The sequence below is a fragment of the Eretmochelys imbricata genome, chromosome 9 (assembly GCF_965152235.1).
Source record: "Eretmochelys imbricata isolate rEreImb1 chromosome 9, rEreImb1.hap1, whole genome shotgun sequence".
NCBI classification, from domain to species: domain Eukaryota; kingdom Metazoa; phylum Chordata; order Testudines; family Cheloniidae; genus Eretmochelys; species Eretmochelys imbricata.
In genome coordinates this window covers 27,439,774-27,458,513 of record NC_135580.1, presented here as the reverse complement: position 1 = coordinate 27,458,513, position 18,740 = coordinate 27,439,774, and the positions used below count along the sequence as shown (strand labels likewise).

Sequence of the window (18,740 nt, the reverse complement as noted above, 5' to 3'; positions counted from 1 at the left end):
AGGATGAACTTACTGCAGTGAATGTAAAGCAGGGTTTCAATAATCAACCAGCCTTCTCTGGAGATGAGCATGGATCTGCTAGGAATATTGTCATAAATGCCTCAAAGGTAAGGCAAGGTTTGTTAGTTTGCTGGAATACTGATTTACAAACATGTATATTTTACCATTTAAGTTACTTTTTTTGGAGGATGGGGGAGGGAAAGCAGTCTACAATTTGTAAGTCAACAGTGGTGTTTGTTGTTGCACTGATTGTTCTACACTAAAGTCTTAATATTTGTAGATCAAGATTGGATGTTTGTCTAGAAGATATGCCCTAGGAATTATTTGCAGGAAGTTCTGCGTCCTGTGCTATACAGGACGTCAGAATAGAAGATCAGAATGGTTCCTTCTGGCATAAGAATCTGAGTATTGAAGTTAATTGTAAACCTAGTGTAACAATGTTGAGAGTAAATTCCAGTTCTTCAGCTGGTTACTGTACTGGCCTTCAGATGTTAATAATAGGGTTGTAAGTAATAACCAACATAGATTTGTCAAGAACAAATCATGCCAAACCACTCTAACTCTTTGACAGGGTTACTGGCCTAGTGGATAGGAGGGAAGCTGTAGATGTGGTGATCTTGATTTTAGTAAGGCTTTTGACATAGTCTCATAAGCAAATTAGGGAAATGTGGCCTAAATGAAATTACTACAAGGTAATTCAACTGGTTGAAAGACCATACCCAGAGTAATTATTAATGGATTACTGTCAAAGTGGGGTGGGGATGTATCTAGTGGATTTGCACAGGGGTCTGTTCTAGACTTGGTACTATTCAATATTTTCATTGATGACTTGGATAATGGGGCATGCGCAGGAGGGGACAAGCGGAACCATGCCGCGCTGTCCTCCCCCCCCCAAATAATCAGCAGGGGCGCAGAACTCCTCCTGGCCCCGGGGCTGTGTCAGGGAGCGCGAGCTACTCCCGGCTGCAGCGGGGACCCTCCAAAAGCGGTCAAATTCCTGTAGATGCCTCTGCTTATATTTGCAGATGACCCCAAGTTGGGAGAAGTTGCTAGCACTTTGGAGGACAGGATTAGAATTCAAAATGACTTTGACAAATCGGAGAATTGGTCTGAAACCAACAAGATGAAGTTCTTTAAAGACAAGTGCAAAGTACAACACTTAGGAAGGAAAAATCAATGTAGAACTACAAAATGGGGAATAACTGGCTAGGTGGCAGTACTGCTGAAAAGGATCTGAAGATTATAGTGGATCACAAATGGAATGTGTCAACAAAATGACGCAGTTTGATAAAAAAAAAGAATATCATTCTGGGGTGTATGAACAGGAGTATTGTATGTAAAACATGGGATGCAATTGTCTTGCTCTGTTTGGCACTGGTGCAGCCTCAGCTGCAGTACTATGTCCAGTTCTGGGCACCACACTTTAGGAAAGATATGGACAAACTGGAGAGAGTCCAGAAGAAAGATACTGAAATGATAAAAGCCTTAGAAAACATGGTCTCTGAGGAAAAGTTAGAAAACACTGGACTCCTTTAGTCTTAAGAAAAGAAGACTAGGTGTGGGGGTGAGAGGAATGTGATAAGTCTTCAGATATGTTAAGGGCTGCTATAAAGAGGACTCTGATCAATTTTTCTTCATGTCCACTGAAGTTAGGACTAGAAGTAATCAATTTAATTTGCAGCAAGGGAGATTTAGGTTAGGTATAAAGAAAAGCATTTGAATAGGCTTCCAAGGGAGGCTGTGAAGTTCCCATCATTGGAGGTTTTTAAGAACAGGTTAGACATACACCTGTTCAGGGATGGTCTATGTAAACTTGCTCTTGCCTTAGCACAGAGAGCTGGACTAGATAACTTCTCGTGGTCCCTTTCAGCCCTCTGTGGAAAAAAGGGTACTAAAAACTGAATACTGTTTACTTGACATAATACCAGATTGTAACATTTCAACCTGAAAAAGGTAATTACTTTTTGTGTTCAGTCTTATGTTTTCATGGTTTATAAAGGCAAGAATGACTTTCTTTCCTTGTAGGTAATCATTGCTGGTGTAAAGACACCTGCCTTGTGGTGGGCCGTTAACTGGTCCAGCTGTTTACTTACTGCCAGGAAATACCTTCCCCATCAGCCATTGCTTGTTTGATTCTATTCAAATGAAGATTTTTTTAAAATGTAGTTTTGAATTGGATTTACTACATCTTCACATACTTTTTTTATGAAGAAAGCTAAGCAAAAATCAAAGTACTGTAAAGCTCAGTAAAATATAAGTAAAAGTCTTCTAACATGATAATTACAGCTTATAACTTAATTTTTTTTTAAAAACAAGGTTTTTCAAAGGAAACAGAGAATTTCTTTTTTCCTCCTCTGTTCTCCTCCCCCACTTTACCACTGGGAAAGGAGGTGGGGGGGAAGGAATTATTTATTGATGGAAAAACTGAAGTTTCAAGCAAAATGAAAAAATCTTTATTGCATTTGTAATTTTTAATAGAAAACACTTATCTTCAGGGCTGGTTGGAAAAGTGATTTTATTGTGATAAGTAATCAACTGTTTTGTACACAGAGGACATGTAGCTGTTTGGAGAAGCATAAATATCAAAATATGGTATTTGCCAATTTATTCTTTTAAAATATTAAGAGATGCATATACAAATTGTTTGTATTGACAAAATACTAGTGCATTTGTGCTACATTCTTGTGGCTTTCGTATCCTCTAGAACTGCTACCTGCAGGCACTTGCTGTGTCATTTACCCTTTAATTAGTCTTGCATTGAATAATATTGTACTGTGATGAGATCTTAACTATTCAAAAATACAAACTTAAAAAAAACAGTTCTGAGGAAATGCTCAGAGCTATTAAAGCCGTTTTATTCTACACGACTTAAAATGTGTTCAATGTCTATTTTGAAGCCTTTTTGCTGAAATTAAAACTTAACCACCTGGAAACATTCTCCATGAAGATTAAAAAGCCCCCCACAAAATGGTTTTAAAATATCCATCTATAATATCTTATGTTGTGATGAAATACTTGTTTTGAGATCTAAATAAATTTGGATAACTTTTTTTTTTCTTTATCGCATCTTTGTTTTTCCTGCTGTTGGTAGGGCTGCCAATTTTAGTTGTACATATTCCTTGAGGTTTCGTCACATGACATAATCTGTAATTAAAGATTAATCTTTAATTCCTGGAGACTGCAGGACAATCCTGGAGGGATGGCAACCTTAGCTGTTGGTTGAACCTGAGATTGCTGAAATACTGTAAAAGGCAGTTCCCTTGAGCATTTTTGGCTTAGAAATAGGGCTGTCGATTAATTGTAGTTAACTCATGTGATTAACTCAAATTAATCACAATTAAAAAAATTAATTGCGATTTATTGGACCTTTAAACAATAGAATACCAATTGATATTTATTAAACATTTTTGGATGTTTTTCTACATTTTCAAATGTATTGATTTCTCTTCCAACACAGAATACAAAGTGTACAGTGCTCACTTTATATTTATTTTTTATTACAAATATTTGCACTGTATACGTTTGTAAGCTACACTTTCATGATAAAGAGATTGTACTACAGTACTTGTATGAGGTGAAATGAAAGATACTCTCTTTTGTTTATCATTTTTACAGTGCAAATATTTGTAATAAAAAATAATATAAAGTGAACACTTTGTATTCTGTTGTAATAGAAATCAATACATTTGAAAATGTAGAAAAAATCCAAAAATATTTAAATAAATGGTATTCTATTATTGTTTAGCAGCACAGTTAATCGAGATTAATTTTTTAGTTGCTTGACAGCCTTACTTAGAAGAAATCAAGAAGTATTGGAAATCTCATGAATCTATGCTTAAACATTTTCATATACATTTGAACCTTTATATGCTTATCTGTACCTTTTCAGGTTTGAATATCATCACTGATGATGGAAGGGAATTGAATACTGTCCTGGTCATAACTGAGGGCTTTGTCTACATGGCAAGATGCTGTGTGGCAAACCAGGGTGTCAATCTACAGTACTCTAGGTCGCTGCATAGTAATGTCCCACATGGACACTGCTACAGCACACTGAAAGTCCTGGAGTGAGGCTTAGCAGATTACTACTTGAAAATACAGTACACTAAGTCATTCACTGTATTGTAACAGTGTCCACGTGGGAAGTTACTGCATGGCAAGCTGGTGTGCTGTAGATTGATACCCTAGCTTGCTGAGCAGTAATTTATCAAGCCCATAGTTTGCTTTTAAGCAAAGGGTGTGTGTGGGGTGAGGGAAGGGGCATGCACGTGCATTCTCACACAACGTGCTATAATGATGAAAGATCGAGGAACAGTGAGAAATGTATTACTGTTAAAGTAGTTATTTTAGACTTGTATTATGGTCTCGATCCAGCAAAGGATTTAAGCACACTTTTAACTTTAAACATGCGAGGAGTCCTGTTAAAATGGGACTATTCATGTACTTAATGTTTAGAAGAATTCTAAATTCTTTCCTGGAATGGGCCTAAATTGAGGATAATGTTCTATTGAAGAGACATGGAAGTATGGGTTATAGTGTAATCATTGGAAATATGGTGTGCACTGCATTTTTTTTCAACTTTATCAGGCATCTTCAAGAGCCTTTCTTATTTACTGCTTGGCTCTGTTGGCCCTTATCTCCTATGACTAGTAATGGTGCTCTGCTGCTTAGCATAAGGAAACTCCAGCTCCGAGCTCCAGGGAATTAAAGTGTAAGCTCATTAAACTGATAGCTTAGACTAGAGTGATGACTACCTCTATTCAAATGGAAATCTTGTGTGTGTTAATGTACAATAGATGCTTACTTACTGTGTTGTCTTATATTTGTGTTTTTTGTTTTTCCACCAGATTGGCGCTTATTTTAGCAGCATATTAGCAGAAAAGCTAAAACTTAATACTTTCCAGGACACAGGAAAGAAGAAACCACAAGTAAATGCCAAAGATAATTATTGGCTGGTTACTGCTCGCTCTCAGAGTGCAATTCACAACTGGTTCACAGATTTAGCAGGAAATAAACCACTGACGATTTTAGCAAAAAAGGTATAAACAGATTTTCACTCCCTTTTTTAATGTTCCTTGGATTTTACAGAGTTGGAGTATTTATGTAATACTTTATTTATATTAACCAATGCATATTTCTGCATTTATTTATTAAAAAGTGACTTGATCTCATTCTGATCACAAAGTAGGCTTTCTTTTAATCGTGTAATAAGGGTGTAGGTGGATATGGACAACTCTATATACATCACATGGGGAAATGCTTTTTAATCTGTCCTGAGATGTATAGTAATGGGAAAATTGGCATACTTTATAATTGGGGTCCCCACTGAAATCAATATGATTTTGCCACTGACTTCAATGGGAGTAGGAGGATGCTTTGATACGTTTGTTCTTGTCTTTGTATCTTCTCATTCAAAAGAAAAGAGGCAAGATTCCCAAATACCATCTAAACTGTAAAGTTCTTTGTGCAAATTGCCTTACTTCTCTTTGGCTATAGTTAACCTTGGGTAACCAGGTTCTCTGTGTATACACTTTATTTAGATGTTTTCTGTCTCAGTGCAAGAATTCTGCTCTACAGAAATTTCTCATAACAAAATAGGAAAGTGTTGGAGGTTGATGCAGTATTGAGAGAAACACCTTGCTTTTACTCCCACCCTCTTGAATACCCTTTATATTGACACCAATACGTCCTTACTATCTCTTGTAAATTATTTTCCTTTCACCATTCTTACTCCTAAGATCTTGCTCAGGTTTGAGCTTCCAGCAGCTCAAGGATGAGGGAAGACATCTTGCTTCTTTTCAGGTTTCTTTCAAATAGCATGATGTGTCTGAAAAAAGAAGTGTGTGGAACTAGGAAAAAATTCTGTCAAACTCTGATCAGTTAGGAATATTGAGACAATCAAGACAAGTGTCAGTGTGGCTATGGAAATCTTACACAGTGCTTGAGATGGAAACTGGAACCAAAATAACTAAATTGGTGTCATTAGTTATTTTGGTGTAAATCTGTCTGTGACAATCTTATTGTGGTATAAGAGTGACCTATGAGTTTAACAGGTTTCAGAGTGGTAGCCGTGTTAGTCTGTATCAGCAAAAACAATGAGGAGTACTTGTGGCATCTTAGTGACTAACACATTTATTTGGGCATAAGCTTTCATGGGCTAAAACCCACTTCATCAGATGCATGGAGTGGAAAAAACAGAGGCAGGTGTATATATGCACAGTACATAAAAAAATGGGAGTTGCTTTACCAAGAGGGGGGTCAGTGCTAACGAGACAATTCAATTGAAGTGGAAGTGGGCTATTCTCAACAGTAGAATACCAAGGGAGGAAAAATCATTTTGGTAATGGGGCAAATGTAATCAGGGTGGCCCATTTCAAACAGTTGATAAGAAGGTGTGAGTAACAGTAGGGGGAAATTAGTTTTTGTAGTGACCCATCCGCTCCCAGTCTTTATTCAGGCCTAATTTGATGGTGTCCAATTTGCAAATTAATTCCAGTTCTGCAGTTTCTCATTGGAGTCTGTTTTTGAAGTTTTTTTGTTGAAGAATTGCCACCCACTTTAAAGTCTGTTATTGAGTGTCCAGGGAGATTGAAGTGTTCTCCGACTGGTTTTTGAATGTTATAATTCTTGACGTCTGATTTGTGTCCATTTATTCTTTTGCGTAGAGACTCCAGTTTGGCCAGTGTACATGGCAGAGGGGCATTGCTGGCACATGATGGCCATATGATATGTTTTTTCCACTCTGTGTATCTGATGAAGTGGATTTTAGCCCACAAAAGCTTATGCCCAAATAAATGTGTTAGTCTCTAAGGTGCCAGAAATACTCTATAAATTTAAGTTACATTGAGATATAGTACTCTTATTCCACAATAAGATTGTGCACAGTGAGACCTAAGCAGAGCTGTGAGTTACACCAAGTTTGGTTCTGGTTTCTGTGTTTCCAAGGCCTACGACTAAAATAAATAGCATAAGAATATATACCATCCATTGCCAGGAGTGAGTGTTTTACAATAAGAGCTATGTTCATTATCAACCAATAAGGTTAATTTCTTAACTTAAAAAAATGTTAATCTCAGAAGTGGTGATACTGAAAGGATCCTTTAGACTATATTCTTGCTTCCTAGTAAGTGGCCAGGACACTTAAATGTCTGAACAGCTAGGATAATTGACCTGCCAATAACACCACAAAGGGATACTAACATTGTCATGTGTCTAGTAACACAGAATGGACCACCACTGTAACTGAACACCTGTGAGATACTGTATGAAAAAATGCTATCAGTCAATGTCAAAGATCATGAAAACAGCCATTATTATACCAGGGACAGCAAGCTGAGCATTCACGCTTTACTCCACAGTATGAGTTGCTTTGAAAAAGTGTTCAATGGATATGTTTTCCTCCTTAGATATTGCTTCAAAATGCATTACAAAATTATTCCACATATATGCAAAAAGTTAGATGATCTCCTGAGTTTATGGATTAACATAAAATATACTTCAGAAAGAATTTTAGAATTAAATAGTCAAGGTCTATAGAAACCCAAGTTGGTTTCCTTACAATTGGTTACATTGGATTTGCTATAGTATTTTATTTTCTGTTTCATTCTAGGTTCCTATTCTCAGTAAAAAGGAGGATGTCTTTGCTTATTTGGCAAAATATTCTGTGCCACTACTGCGAGCAGCATGGCTGATCAAGATGACCTGTGCCTACTATGCTGCTGTATCTGAAGCTAAAATTAAAAAACGTCAGGCTACCGATCCAAATATTGGTAAATGAGCAAGAATTCTCATGTCTAACTGCACTGTAATAGTTGAATGGAACTGTTCCTTCTGTTCAGTGTTCTGGGGTTGCTAGGAAAGTATGTAGCAAAGATTCATTGATTAGTAGGAGTCTTATTTTTTTTCCATTTAGATTTCTATTCCCCTGGCCCCCACTCCTCCCGAAACCATCAAATAATACAGAGTGCTATAAGATACAAAATATTGCCCCATCCAATTACCCCTCCACCTGTCAAATCAAATCCCAAATCTCTAATCACTTTAGTGAAAAGAATATAATGTATTTTAATCATCTGCTGGTGACATTCATCCCAGTGTAGAGAGCTCACCTAGGGGCCTATCCATTCAAGTTCCTCTTATTATGAAGTTAAAGGCTTAAATGGCCAGAGGTCCTTCTATGCTAGGATGAATGTCATCCTGGAGTGAATTGAGCTGTTACTTTGAAAAGCCTGGAATTAAATTTGAAAGTTTATATTTGAGGCATAATTGTATTAAAATGATTGTGGGAGCACTTTTCATTTCACCAGTGGGGTTGAATGCTACCTTCTGGCACCAAAAAGTACTGGGCCAAGTACTGAATGTACCATGGATGTGAACATGAAAATCTAAAGAGCTTTCAAGAACAGTGAGAATGGCATGCTCTTTCAAGAGAGATGGGGAATTTGTTATGTCTTCCTGCTGAACTCCAACTTGAAAACATATTTGTAGGCTGTTCAATGCTGGAGGGATTACATTTCATGTCAGATTTTCTGTATGTACAGACAGGTTGGTTGCCTGATCCAGATCTGACTTGTATGTCTTTCTCAGCGTTGTCAGAATAGTTTAGTGTGAGCTGTCTGGCGCAGGGGCTGTCTTCTCCCTTCCTTGTGTGTACAGTGCCTACCAGAAGGGTGCTGCTGATTGTGGTTCCTAGGTACTACCAGAACATAAATAATAATTGGAACAAGCTTCGTCCTGGGGGAAATATGCCATTTTTCTGATCTGATATATCGCTAAGTCATTAGTATGGTCCATCTCGTTCCCGCTACCCATTTTCCATTTCCTCTGGGCCCAGCCCACCATTCCCACTGCAGATCTCTCTCTTCTGTTCTCTAGCACTATGTCCCTTATCTAAATCCTCCCTCTCTAGCTTCTTCCTGCCACTGTTCCTTGTTTGTGGGTTTGTACTAATTTGTTATTTGTATTATGATAACATCTAGAAACCCTAATCAAGAATCAGGGCTGCGTTGTGCTAGGCGCAGTACAGCAAAATGACAAATAAAAAGAAAATCTAGGTATGAGACAGGACAAAATACAGTAGAACCTCAGAGTTACAAATACAAGAGTTATGAACTAACTGGTCAACCACACATCCCATTTGGAACCGGAAGCACACAATCAGGCAACAGCAGAGACAAAAAAGAGGAAGAAGAAGAAGGAAGAAGGCTTTCTTCCGGCAACTCACAGAAGTTACTAGATCGCAGGCCCTGGTTCTCATTGGAGACTTCAATCACCCTGATATCTGCTGGGAGAGCAATACAGCAGTGCACAGACAATCCAGGAAGTTTTTGGAAAGTGTAGGGACAATTTCCTGGTGCAAGTGCTGGAGGAGCCAACTAGGGGCAGAGCTCTTCTTGACCTGCTGCTCACAAACCTGGAAGAATTAGTAGGGGAAGCAAAAGTGGATGGGAACCTGGGAGGCAGTGACCATGAGATGGTCGAGTTCAGGACCTGACACAGGGAAGAAAGGAGAGCAGCAGAATATGGACCCTGGACTTCAGAAAAGCAGACTTTGACTCCCTCAGGGAACTGATGGGCAGGATCCCCTAGGAGAATAACATGAGGGGGAAAGGAGTCCAGGAGAGCTGGCTTTATTTTAAAGAATCCTTATTGAGGTTACAGGGACAAACCATCCCGATGTGCAGAAAGAATAGTAAATATGGCAGGCGACCAGCTTGACTTCACAGTGAAATCCTTGCTGGTCTTAAACACAAAAAAGAAGCTTACAAGAAGTGGAAGATTGGACAAATGACCAGGGAAGAGTATAAAAATATTGCTCGGGCATGCAGGAGTGAAATCAGGAAGGCCAAATCACACCTGGAGTTGCAGCTAGCAAGAGATGTTAAGAGTAACAAGAAGGGTTTCTTCAGGTATGTTAGCAACAAGAAGAAAGTCAAGGAAAGTGTGGGCCCCTTACTGAATGAGGGAGGCAACCTAGTGACAGAGATTGTGGAAAAAGCTAATGTACTCAATGCTTTTTTTGCCTCTGTCTTCACGAATAAAGTCAGGTCCCAGACTACTGCACTGGACAGCACAGCATGGGGAGGAGGTTACTAGCCCTCTGTGGAGAAAGAAGTGGTTTGGGACTATTTAGAAAAGCTGGACGAGCACAAGTCCATGGGGCCGGATGCGCTGCATCCAAGAGTGCTAAAGGAGTTGGCGGATGTGATTGCAGAGCCATTGGCCATTATCTTTGAAAACTCATGGCGATCAGGGGAAGTCCCGGACGACTGGAAAAAGGCTAATGTAGTGCCCATCTTTAAAAAAGGGAAGAAGGAGGATTCTGGGAACTACAGGCCAGTCAGCCTCACCTCAGTCCCTGGAAAAATCATGGAGCAGGTCCTCAAGGAATCAATTCTGAAGCACTTAGAGGAGAGGAAAGTGATCAGGAACAGTCAGCATGGATTTACCAAGGGCAAATCATGCCTGACTAATCTAATTGCCTTCTATGACGAGATAACTGGCTCTGTGGATGAGGGGAAAGCAGTGGACGTGTTGTTCCTTGACTTGGGGAAAGCAGTGGATGTGTTGTTCCTTGACTTTAGCAAAGCTTTTGACACTGTCTCCCACAGTATTCTTGCCAGCAAGTTAAAGAAGTATGGGCTGGATGAATGGACGATAAGGTGGATAGAAAGTTGGCTACATTGTCGGGCTCAACGGGTAGTGATCAATAGCGCCCTGTCTAGTTGGCAGCCGGTATCAAGTGGAGTGCCCCAAGGGTCGGTCCTTGGGCCGGTTTTGTTCAATATCTTCATAAATGATCTGGAGGATGCTGTGGATTGCACCCTCAGCAAGTTTGCAGATGACACTAAACTGGGAGGAGAGATAGATATGCTGCAGGGTAGGGATAGGATACAGAGGGCCCTAGACAAATTGGAGGATTGGGCCAAACGAAATCTGATGAGGTTCAACAAGGACAAGTGCAGAGTCCTGCACTTAGGACGGAAGAATCCCATGCACCGCTACAGACTAGGAACCGAATGGCTTGGCAGCAGTTCTGCAGAAAAGGACCTACGGGTTACAGTGGACAAGAAGCTGGATATGAGTCAACAGTGCACCGTTGTTGCCAAGAAGGCCAATGGCATTTTGGAATGTATATGTAGGGGCATTGCCAGCAGATGGAGGGACTTGATCGTTCCCCTCTATGCAACATTGGTGAGGCCTCATCTGGAGTACTGTGTCCAGTTTTGGGCCCCACACTACAAGAAGCATGTGGAAAAATTGGAAAGAGTCCAGTGGAGGGCAACAAAAATGATTAGGGGACTGGAACACATGACTTATGAGGAGAGGCTGAGGGAACTGGGCTTGTTTAGTCTGCGGAAGAGAAGAATGACGGGGGATTTGATGGCTGCTTTCAACTACCTGAGAGGGGGTTCCAAAGAGGATGGCTCTAGACTGTTCTCAGTGGTAGCTGATGACAGAACAAGGAGTAATGGTCTCAAGTTGCAGTTGGGGAGGTTTAGGTTGGATATTAGGAAAAAGTTTTTCATTAGGAGGGCGGCGAAACACTGGAATGTGTTACTTAGGGAGGTGGTGGAATCTCCTTCCTTAGATATTTTTAAGGTCAGGCTTGACAAAGCCCTGACTAGGATGATTTAGTTGGGGATCGGTCCTACTTTGAGCAGGGGATTGGACTAGATGACCTCCTGAGGTCCCTTCCAACCCTGACATTCTATGATTCTAAGAAGAAGAAGAAAAAAAAGAAGATACAGTACTGTAAACTACTAAAAAAAGGAAACAGAGTAACAGCCGTGTTAGTCCGTATTCGCAAAAAGAAAAGGAGTACTTGTGGCACCTTAGAGACTAACCAATTTATTTGAGCATGAGCTTTCGTGAGCTATAGCTCAAAGATTTGACAAGGTAAGGGAACTGTTTCAGTGCTTCTTTCATTTAAATTAAGATGGTTTAAAGCAGCATTTTTCTTCCGCATAGTAAAGTTTCAAAGCTGTATTAAGCCAATGTTCAGTTGTAAACTTTTGAAAGAACAACCATAACATTTTGTTCAGAGTGACGAACAACCTCCATTCCCAAGATGTTCATAACTCTGAGGTTCTACTGTAAGTGGGCAAAAAGTACCAAATGGGTGTCTGGATGAGATAATATATGAACAGAGTTTTTACCAGATAAACAGGATTTGATGGATACCAAGTCAAGTTGTTAACCTCCACGGTTTAAGGAAAGCATTTTTTAATTTAATATTTAAAGTTTAATACTGAATGTACTTTTAAACAGTTGTTAAATGTAGCTGAAGTACATCTCCTTTGCTGCTGAGTGTACCTGGTAAACCCTGACTTTCTGATTTAAGTGAAATGTCACTTTAAATTGGCAGCTCAGAACTGTGCCTTGGAATCCAGCATCAAAGAGACTAAAACTAAAAAATATTTAGCCAGTTTGGAAGTTGGAGAGTTTGCAGATTGTTAGGGATGAAATAATATGTTTACAACTCTTCCAGTACCTGAAATTAGTGATTCCCTTCTCCTGCCCTTTATTTATAATGTAAACCATTAAGTTAAAGCAAAAGCTCTTTGTTTTTCACCATCATATTACAGCACTTCTGTGTCCCTGCTATGAGCACCTGTAGGCTGTCATATCTTGCTAATATTTCATGCAAACATTTTTTCAGTTACTATTTGTGGGTTTTCAGCCCCTAAACTTTGCTTTGATTAACACATTTTAAGCTAGACAAGCATGTTTTTCATTCTTTAGCAAAAATCTTAGACAACTTAGCCCTCTAATGGGGATGTACAGAAATAAGTATCTGACCCAACTTTTCAAAAACTCTGAAAGTGTTTGTATTTTGGAAGTTATAAAACCGTAGTAGATAGAACCAAAGAAACCTGTGGTGGTGCTGCATGGTGCTAGCATTGGTAATACTAGGTGTGCTACTTTATTTTCCAACCTGCATAACCTGGGGCTTCAGATTCAGAGTCAAACCAGGAAGGAGGCAAACTGAGGGTGCTGCGTATACAGCATTGTTTTTTGGAAACATTGCTGCTCATGGCAAATTCATTAACAGAAAAGAGTCAATTGATTATAAACTAATCAACTTGATTATGAAATGGACATTGCATTATAAAATACATTAAAAGAATATTAAGATTGCAAAATCCAGCACTCAGAAGTTAGGAAATGCCAGATCTGAGGTTAACCATGCAACATTAATTTGGCCTTTTAGTGCATATGCATTACGATACAGTCTTTACGTACATGATCACAGACTCTCTTTTCCCCCACAGATCTCAGGGTCATTCAGTGCAGAGGATGATAATCTAGACACTCAAAAATGTTTGATCTAAAATATTAACATCTGTGGTTTTGCCCTAGGTTTTGGCCTAAAGTAAATTACAAATTTTTGTGTCATCGGACAAATGGTAGGGGTGTCTAGATTAGTATTTTAAAACTTGTTAGTTAATTGGCAATCAGCTAACTTGTGTTAGAACAGGAACAAAAACTCTAGTCTGCCTACTTCTACTCATGCTACTACAGCATCCAGGCAAAGGGATATGAAATATAAAAACTAGAATTGTTTCCTATAACTGAAATATTAATGATTTTTTCTGTAAAACATGTGGCATATACCAAATATATGGCATTTTGATATGCGATAAAGGTTTTAATAGTGCTTTTTTGGGATAATCTGTATAACTCACTCTTGGCTTTGGCAGTCTCTTACTAATACACCCACGCTAAACTGATGCTGATAAATCTTTTGTACCACACACATACGTTGTTTTGGTGTCTTCTACAAGTGTGCTCTGAGAAAAGTTCAGGACAGAAATGTATCCTTGCCCTCAGTACATATCACAACTCATTGAGAGAAGTAATCTGTGACTCTACAAGAGCTGGTCTTGTGTCTCAAGAGATGAAAGGCTTGTGCATTAACCCACTGTGCCAGCCAGTGAGGCACAAGTAAATGTGGATTTACTGGCAAGATGAGTTTTCAGGTTGCATTTATATCTTATTAGATAGAAATTGGGTCTTTGGAGGACAGTCTACTGAGGGATCATAAATATTTGAGTTTAAAATAATTATAACGAGAGTATTCTGCAAGTCCACATTTTCCTCTGAGAACCTTAATTTTATGTCTGTCTTTGGAAATGGGGCTGATTATCAGTTTACCATATTCTGAGCACAGCTGGAGGATGGTAGGTGCAAAGGAGCAGTGTGCAACAACCCCAACCCCAATCCTGGGGCTGGTTCTGAATCAGCTGGATTTTCAGGGTAGGTTAGAGAAGCTTGAGGGCTGCTCTAAACAAGGTTTGGGTGGAAACATCATTTAGGGATGAATTTATTAAAGGGGAAACTCTGTATGCTAGTAAAGAGGATAGGAAAGAAATTGGTAAACTACGGATAGAAGCTAGTGAGAAACGGTCAACTATAAAAGAGTCCCATTTAAACATAACACATGAAGGCAAATAACTAAATATTGACAAAATTGTACAAGCTCATGTGTACAAATGCTAGAAGTCTAAATACTAAGATGGTGAACTAGAGTGCTTAGCATGAAATTAGGATATTGATATAATAGGCATGGAAACTTGGTAGAATGATGATACTCCGTGGAACACAGTACTATCAAGGTACAAAATATATAGGCATGACAGTGTAGGTCCTGGTGGTGGGGGATATGTGAAGGAAAGTATGGAGTCAAATAATGGAACCATAGAATCTCTATGGATAAAAATTCCATGCTTGAACAATAAGAATGTAGCAGTAGTACTGGCCTGGATGGTGACAGTGATTGTGAAATGCTCAAGGAGATTAGAGAGTCTACAGAAGCAGACAATGCAATAATAATGGGGGATTGCAACTATTCTCACATTGACTGGATATATGACCTCAGGAAGGGATGCAGAAATTAAATTTCTAGACACATTTAAATGATTGCTTCTTGGAGCAGCTAGTCCTGGAACTCACAAGGGGAGAGGCAGTTCTTGACTTAGGCCTAAGTGGAGCACAAGATCTGGTCCAAAAGATGGATAAAACTGAACCGCTCAGTAATAGCGACCCTAGTGTAATTAAAATTGTGTCATTGTAGGGGAAAAATACCAAAGAAACCCACCACAGTAGCATTTATCTTCAAAAAGGGGAACTATACAAAAATGAGGAGGCTAGTTAAATGGAGATTAAAAGGAACAGTCACAAGGGTGAAATGCCTGCAAACTGTACAGAGGCTATTTAAAAACACCATAATAGAGGCTCAAACCAGATATATCCCAAATAAAAAAACAGAAAGAGGACCAAAAAATGCCACTCTTGCTAAACAGTAAAGAGGCAGTTAGAGATAAAAAGTCATCCTTTTAAAAATTGGAAGTCCACTACTAATGATGCAAATAGAAGGAGGCATAAACTCTGGCAAGTCAAGTGTAAAATATAAGGCAGGCCAAGAAAGAATTTGAAGAGCAACTAGCAAAAGACACGCAAATAGCATTTTTTTTTTAAAGTACATCAGAGCAAGAAGCCTGCCAAACGGGGCCACTGGACGATCGAGGTACTGAATCAGTGTTCCGAGAAGGCAAGACCGTTGCGGAGAAGCTACATTAATTCTTTGCATTGGTCTTGTGTGCAAAGGATATGGGTGAGATCCCCATACCCATTAGATCCTGTGCTAACATAGTGTGCTTGTACTTTCAGAAAGTCTTTGACAAGGTTCCTCACCCATATGCTCTTAAGCAAAGTAAAGAGTCATGGGATAATAGGGAAGGTCCTCTCATGGATCAGTAATTGGTCAAAGGGTAGGAATAAATGGTAAATTTTCACAATGGAGAGAGAGAAATAGCAGGGTCCCCAAAGGATCTGTACTGGGACCAGTGATGTTCAGCATATTCATAACTCTCTCTTCACTGTTAAGATCATTTAAGTCCAAAGCTGACTGAAGAGTTACAAAGGGATGTCACTAAACTGGGTGACTGGGGCAGCAAAATGGCAGATGGAAATTTGGTGTTAAGTGCAAGGTAATGAACCTTGGAAAAAATAATCCCAGTTCTATGTACAAATGGATGATATCTAAATTAGCTGTTCACTCCAAGATCTCTCTCTTCAGTGGTATCCTGGATAGTTCTCTGAAAACGTCTGGTCAATGTACAGCGGCAGTCAAAAAGGTGAACAGAATATTTGGAGCCATTGGTAAAGGGATATATGATAAGACAGAAAATATCAGAATGTCGCTATATAAATGCATGGTACACCCACACTTTGAATACTGCGTGCAGTTCTGGTCGTCCAGTCTCAAAAAACATCTATTAGAATTAGAAAAGGTGCAGAGAAGGGCAACAAAGATGATGAGGAGGATGGAACAGCTTCCATATGAGGAAAGATCAAAAAGACTGGGACTGTTCAGCTTAGGAAAGAGATGACTAACGGGGGGATATGATAGAGGTCTATAAAATCGTGAATGGTGTGGAAGGCCATGAAAAGGGTGATGTTGTTTATCCCTTTGTGGAACACAAGAACTAGAGGCACCTGATAACATTAATAGGCAGCAGGTTTAAAACAAAAAAAAGGAAGTAGAGTCGCACAACACGTAGTCAACCTATAGATCTTATTGCTATGGGATGTTGTGAAGGCCAAAAGTATAACTGGTTCCAAAAAATTAGATAAGTTCATGGTGGATACGTCCATCAATGGCTGTTAGACAAGATGGTCAGGGACATAACCCCATGTGCCAAGTGTCGCTAAACTTTCAATGTCCAGAAGCAGGGACTGGATGACAGGAAATGGATCACTTGAAAGTGCCCTCTTCTGTTCATTCCCTTTGAAGCAACTGGCCCTGGCCCCTGTCAGAGACAGGATACTGGATTAGATGGACCATTGATCTGAGCCGTATGGCCATTCTTATGTTCTTATGCTAGCTGCCAAGGGGCTGTTCTGGTGTCTGAACATCATTAGGGCATATGGAAACTGTGTCTGAGCCCTCTCTTTCAAGGGCTGGGATGGCTTTATCTAGAGAGCCTCTTGCACTGGAGGGATCCACAACTAGCCAGATTTAAGTCTGCCTTCTACCAGGAAAAAAGGCACAAAGCAGGCATAATCTGTCCAGTTATTTCCCTTTGGGCTAGCATTTTTAAAATGCAAATCCTAGATCTGTCACTGTTGGGGAAGATTGGGACCTGATAGGATTTTGACAGCTGGGATAGGCAGGCTGATGATGCAAATAACATAATGGGAAATCTGTTTTCCTCAACCACTGTGTTTTCTTGGAGGCTACCACACTCACTCCTGCCTAAGGGTTTAGGTGCTGCTGGCTGTTCCTACTTGCTTCCTTTAGGGCCCAGCTTTGCTGTTTATAAACCTAATTTGGCTGCTTTTTCTTTCCACTGGCTAATTGAATTTGCATAGCAGTATATTTATAGAACATCCCATATTGTGCCTCTTAACGTAAAACATGGCAACCAGCTTAATTCAATGGAGAAGTGGCTGGAGGAGAGAGCAGGGTGTAGCAAGGAGGAGAGGTGGTGCATCTTGGAACCAGCACAGACACCACTGGATCCAGCCGCAGCAAGGGATATCGTAAGTGCAGGGAGTCTAACTGTCTAGCTCTGTAGGGAACCTAGGGCAAAACCCATTTCTGCAAGAACCACTGAGAACATTTGCTGGTGGATTGTCCCTCCAAAGAAAACAAACAAACCCCAGAAAGATATTTGGGAACCCTAATCAGGTCTTTTAAGGAGTATACTTGAATTTTGGCAGCCTATTTGCTGCCCTATTTGTCAGTGCTTCTCAATTTTATATATATCTGCTCTTTTCAATAGCATACAGAACTTTCTCTTTCAGCTTGTTTTTCTTTCTGTTGAAAGAATTAAACTATTTTTTTTTGTTTACTTGGATGCTGGTAACATGTTGCATTAGATCTAGGACATGGGGAGAAAGAGGCAGCCAAGCAGGATGCAATTGTTCATCTGCAATTTTTTCCAAATCTGAAACAGCTCATGTGCCACACCCGTGAAGAGTGTTTTCTGGATGTGGGGTGTCGGAGAGATTATTTTGCACTGTAGATAGATACGCCTTGATCTGTCCCACCAAATCTTGTAGCTTATTCTGTCTGGGACTGTGGTCAGGCCATAATATGGGCCAACACTAAGGGCATATCTACACTTGCAAAGTTACAGCGCTGGCAGTTACAGCACTGCTCAGAGAGAGCAGAAGGAAAATTGCTGTTGTGTGTTCACACTGAGAGCTGCCTGTGCAATAGCATGTTCACGTTTGTGGCACTTGCAGCGCTATTCAGAGCGGTGCAGTCTGGGCAGCTATCCCACAGAGCACCTCTTTCTCTTTTGCCTCTAAAAGGTGGAGGGAGTCGCGGGGCATCCTGGGTCCTGTCCCAATGCCCCGTGATGCATTGCTTTGCATCCCATCACTCCCTGTCCTTCTGTCCACATTTGGCGCCATCTTTCAACGGTTTGTGTGCTGCGTGCCCTGCCTCTTTCGGGCTGCAGGAATGGATCCCAAACTGCTGACCAGTATGCTGCTCACATTGACCAACATGTCACAAGTGGCAGTGGAGTTATTCCTTAAACTACAAAGGCAAGAGGAGTGCAACATTGATCTCACCACGTGTAGTAGCTACGACACGAGATTGCTTGTGGCGTTCATGGGGGCGCTGACCATAGTGGAATGCTGCTTTTGGGCTTGGGAAACAAGCACTGAGTGGTGGGATCAAATCGTGATGCACATCTGGGATGATGAGCAGTGGCTGCAGAACT

The 18,740-nt window shown here is 40.0% G+C and overlaps 1 protein-coding gene across 1 annotated transcript in view; it reads left to right on the top strand.

Moving 5' to 3' along the window:
- The window catches only part of MED12L (mediator complex subunit 12L), a 326,616-nt gene that overhangs the window by 18,177 nt on the left and 289,699 nt on the right, over nucleotides 1–18,740 (top strand). Inside the window, exons 2-4 of the mRNA XM_077826177.1 lie at nucleotides 3–107; nucleotides 4,848–5,039; nucleotides 7,610–7,769. Coding sequence (XP_077682303.1) covers nucleotides 3–107; nucleotides 4,848–5,039; nucleotides 7,610–7,769 — 457 coding nt within the window. The remainder of the gene's footprint in view (nucleotides 1–2; nucleotides 108–4,847; nucleotides 5,040–7,609; nucleotides 7,770–18,740) is intronic.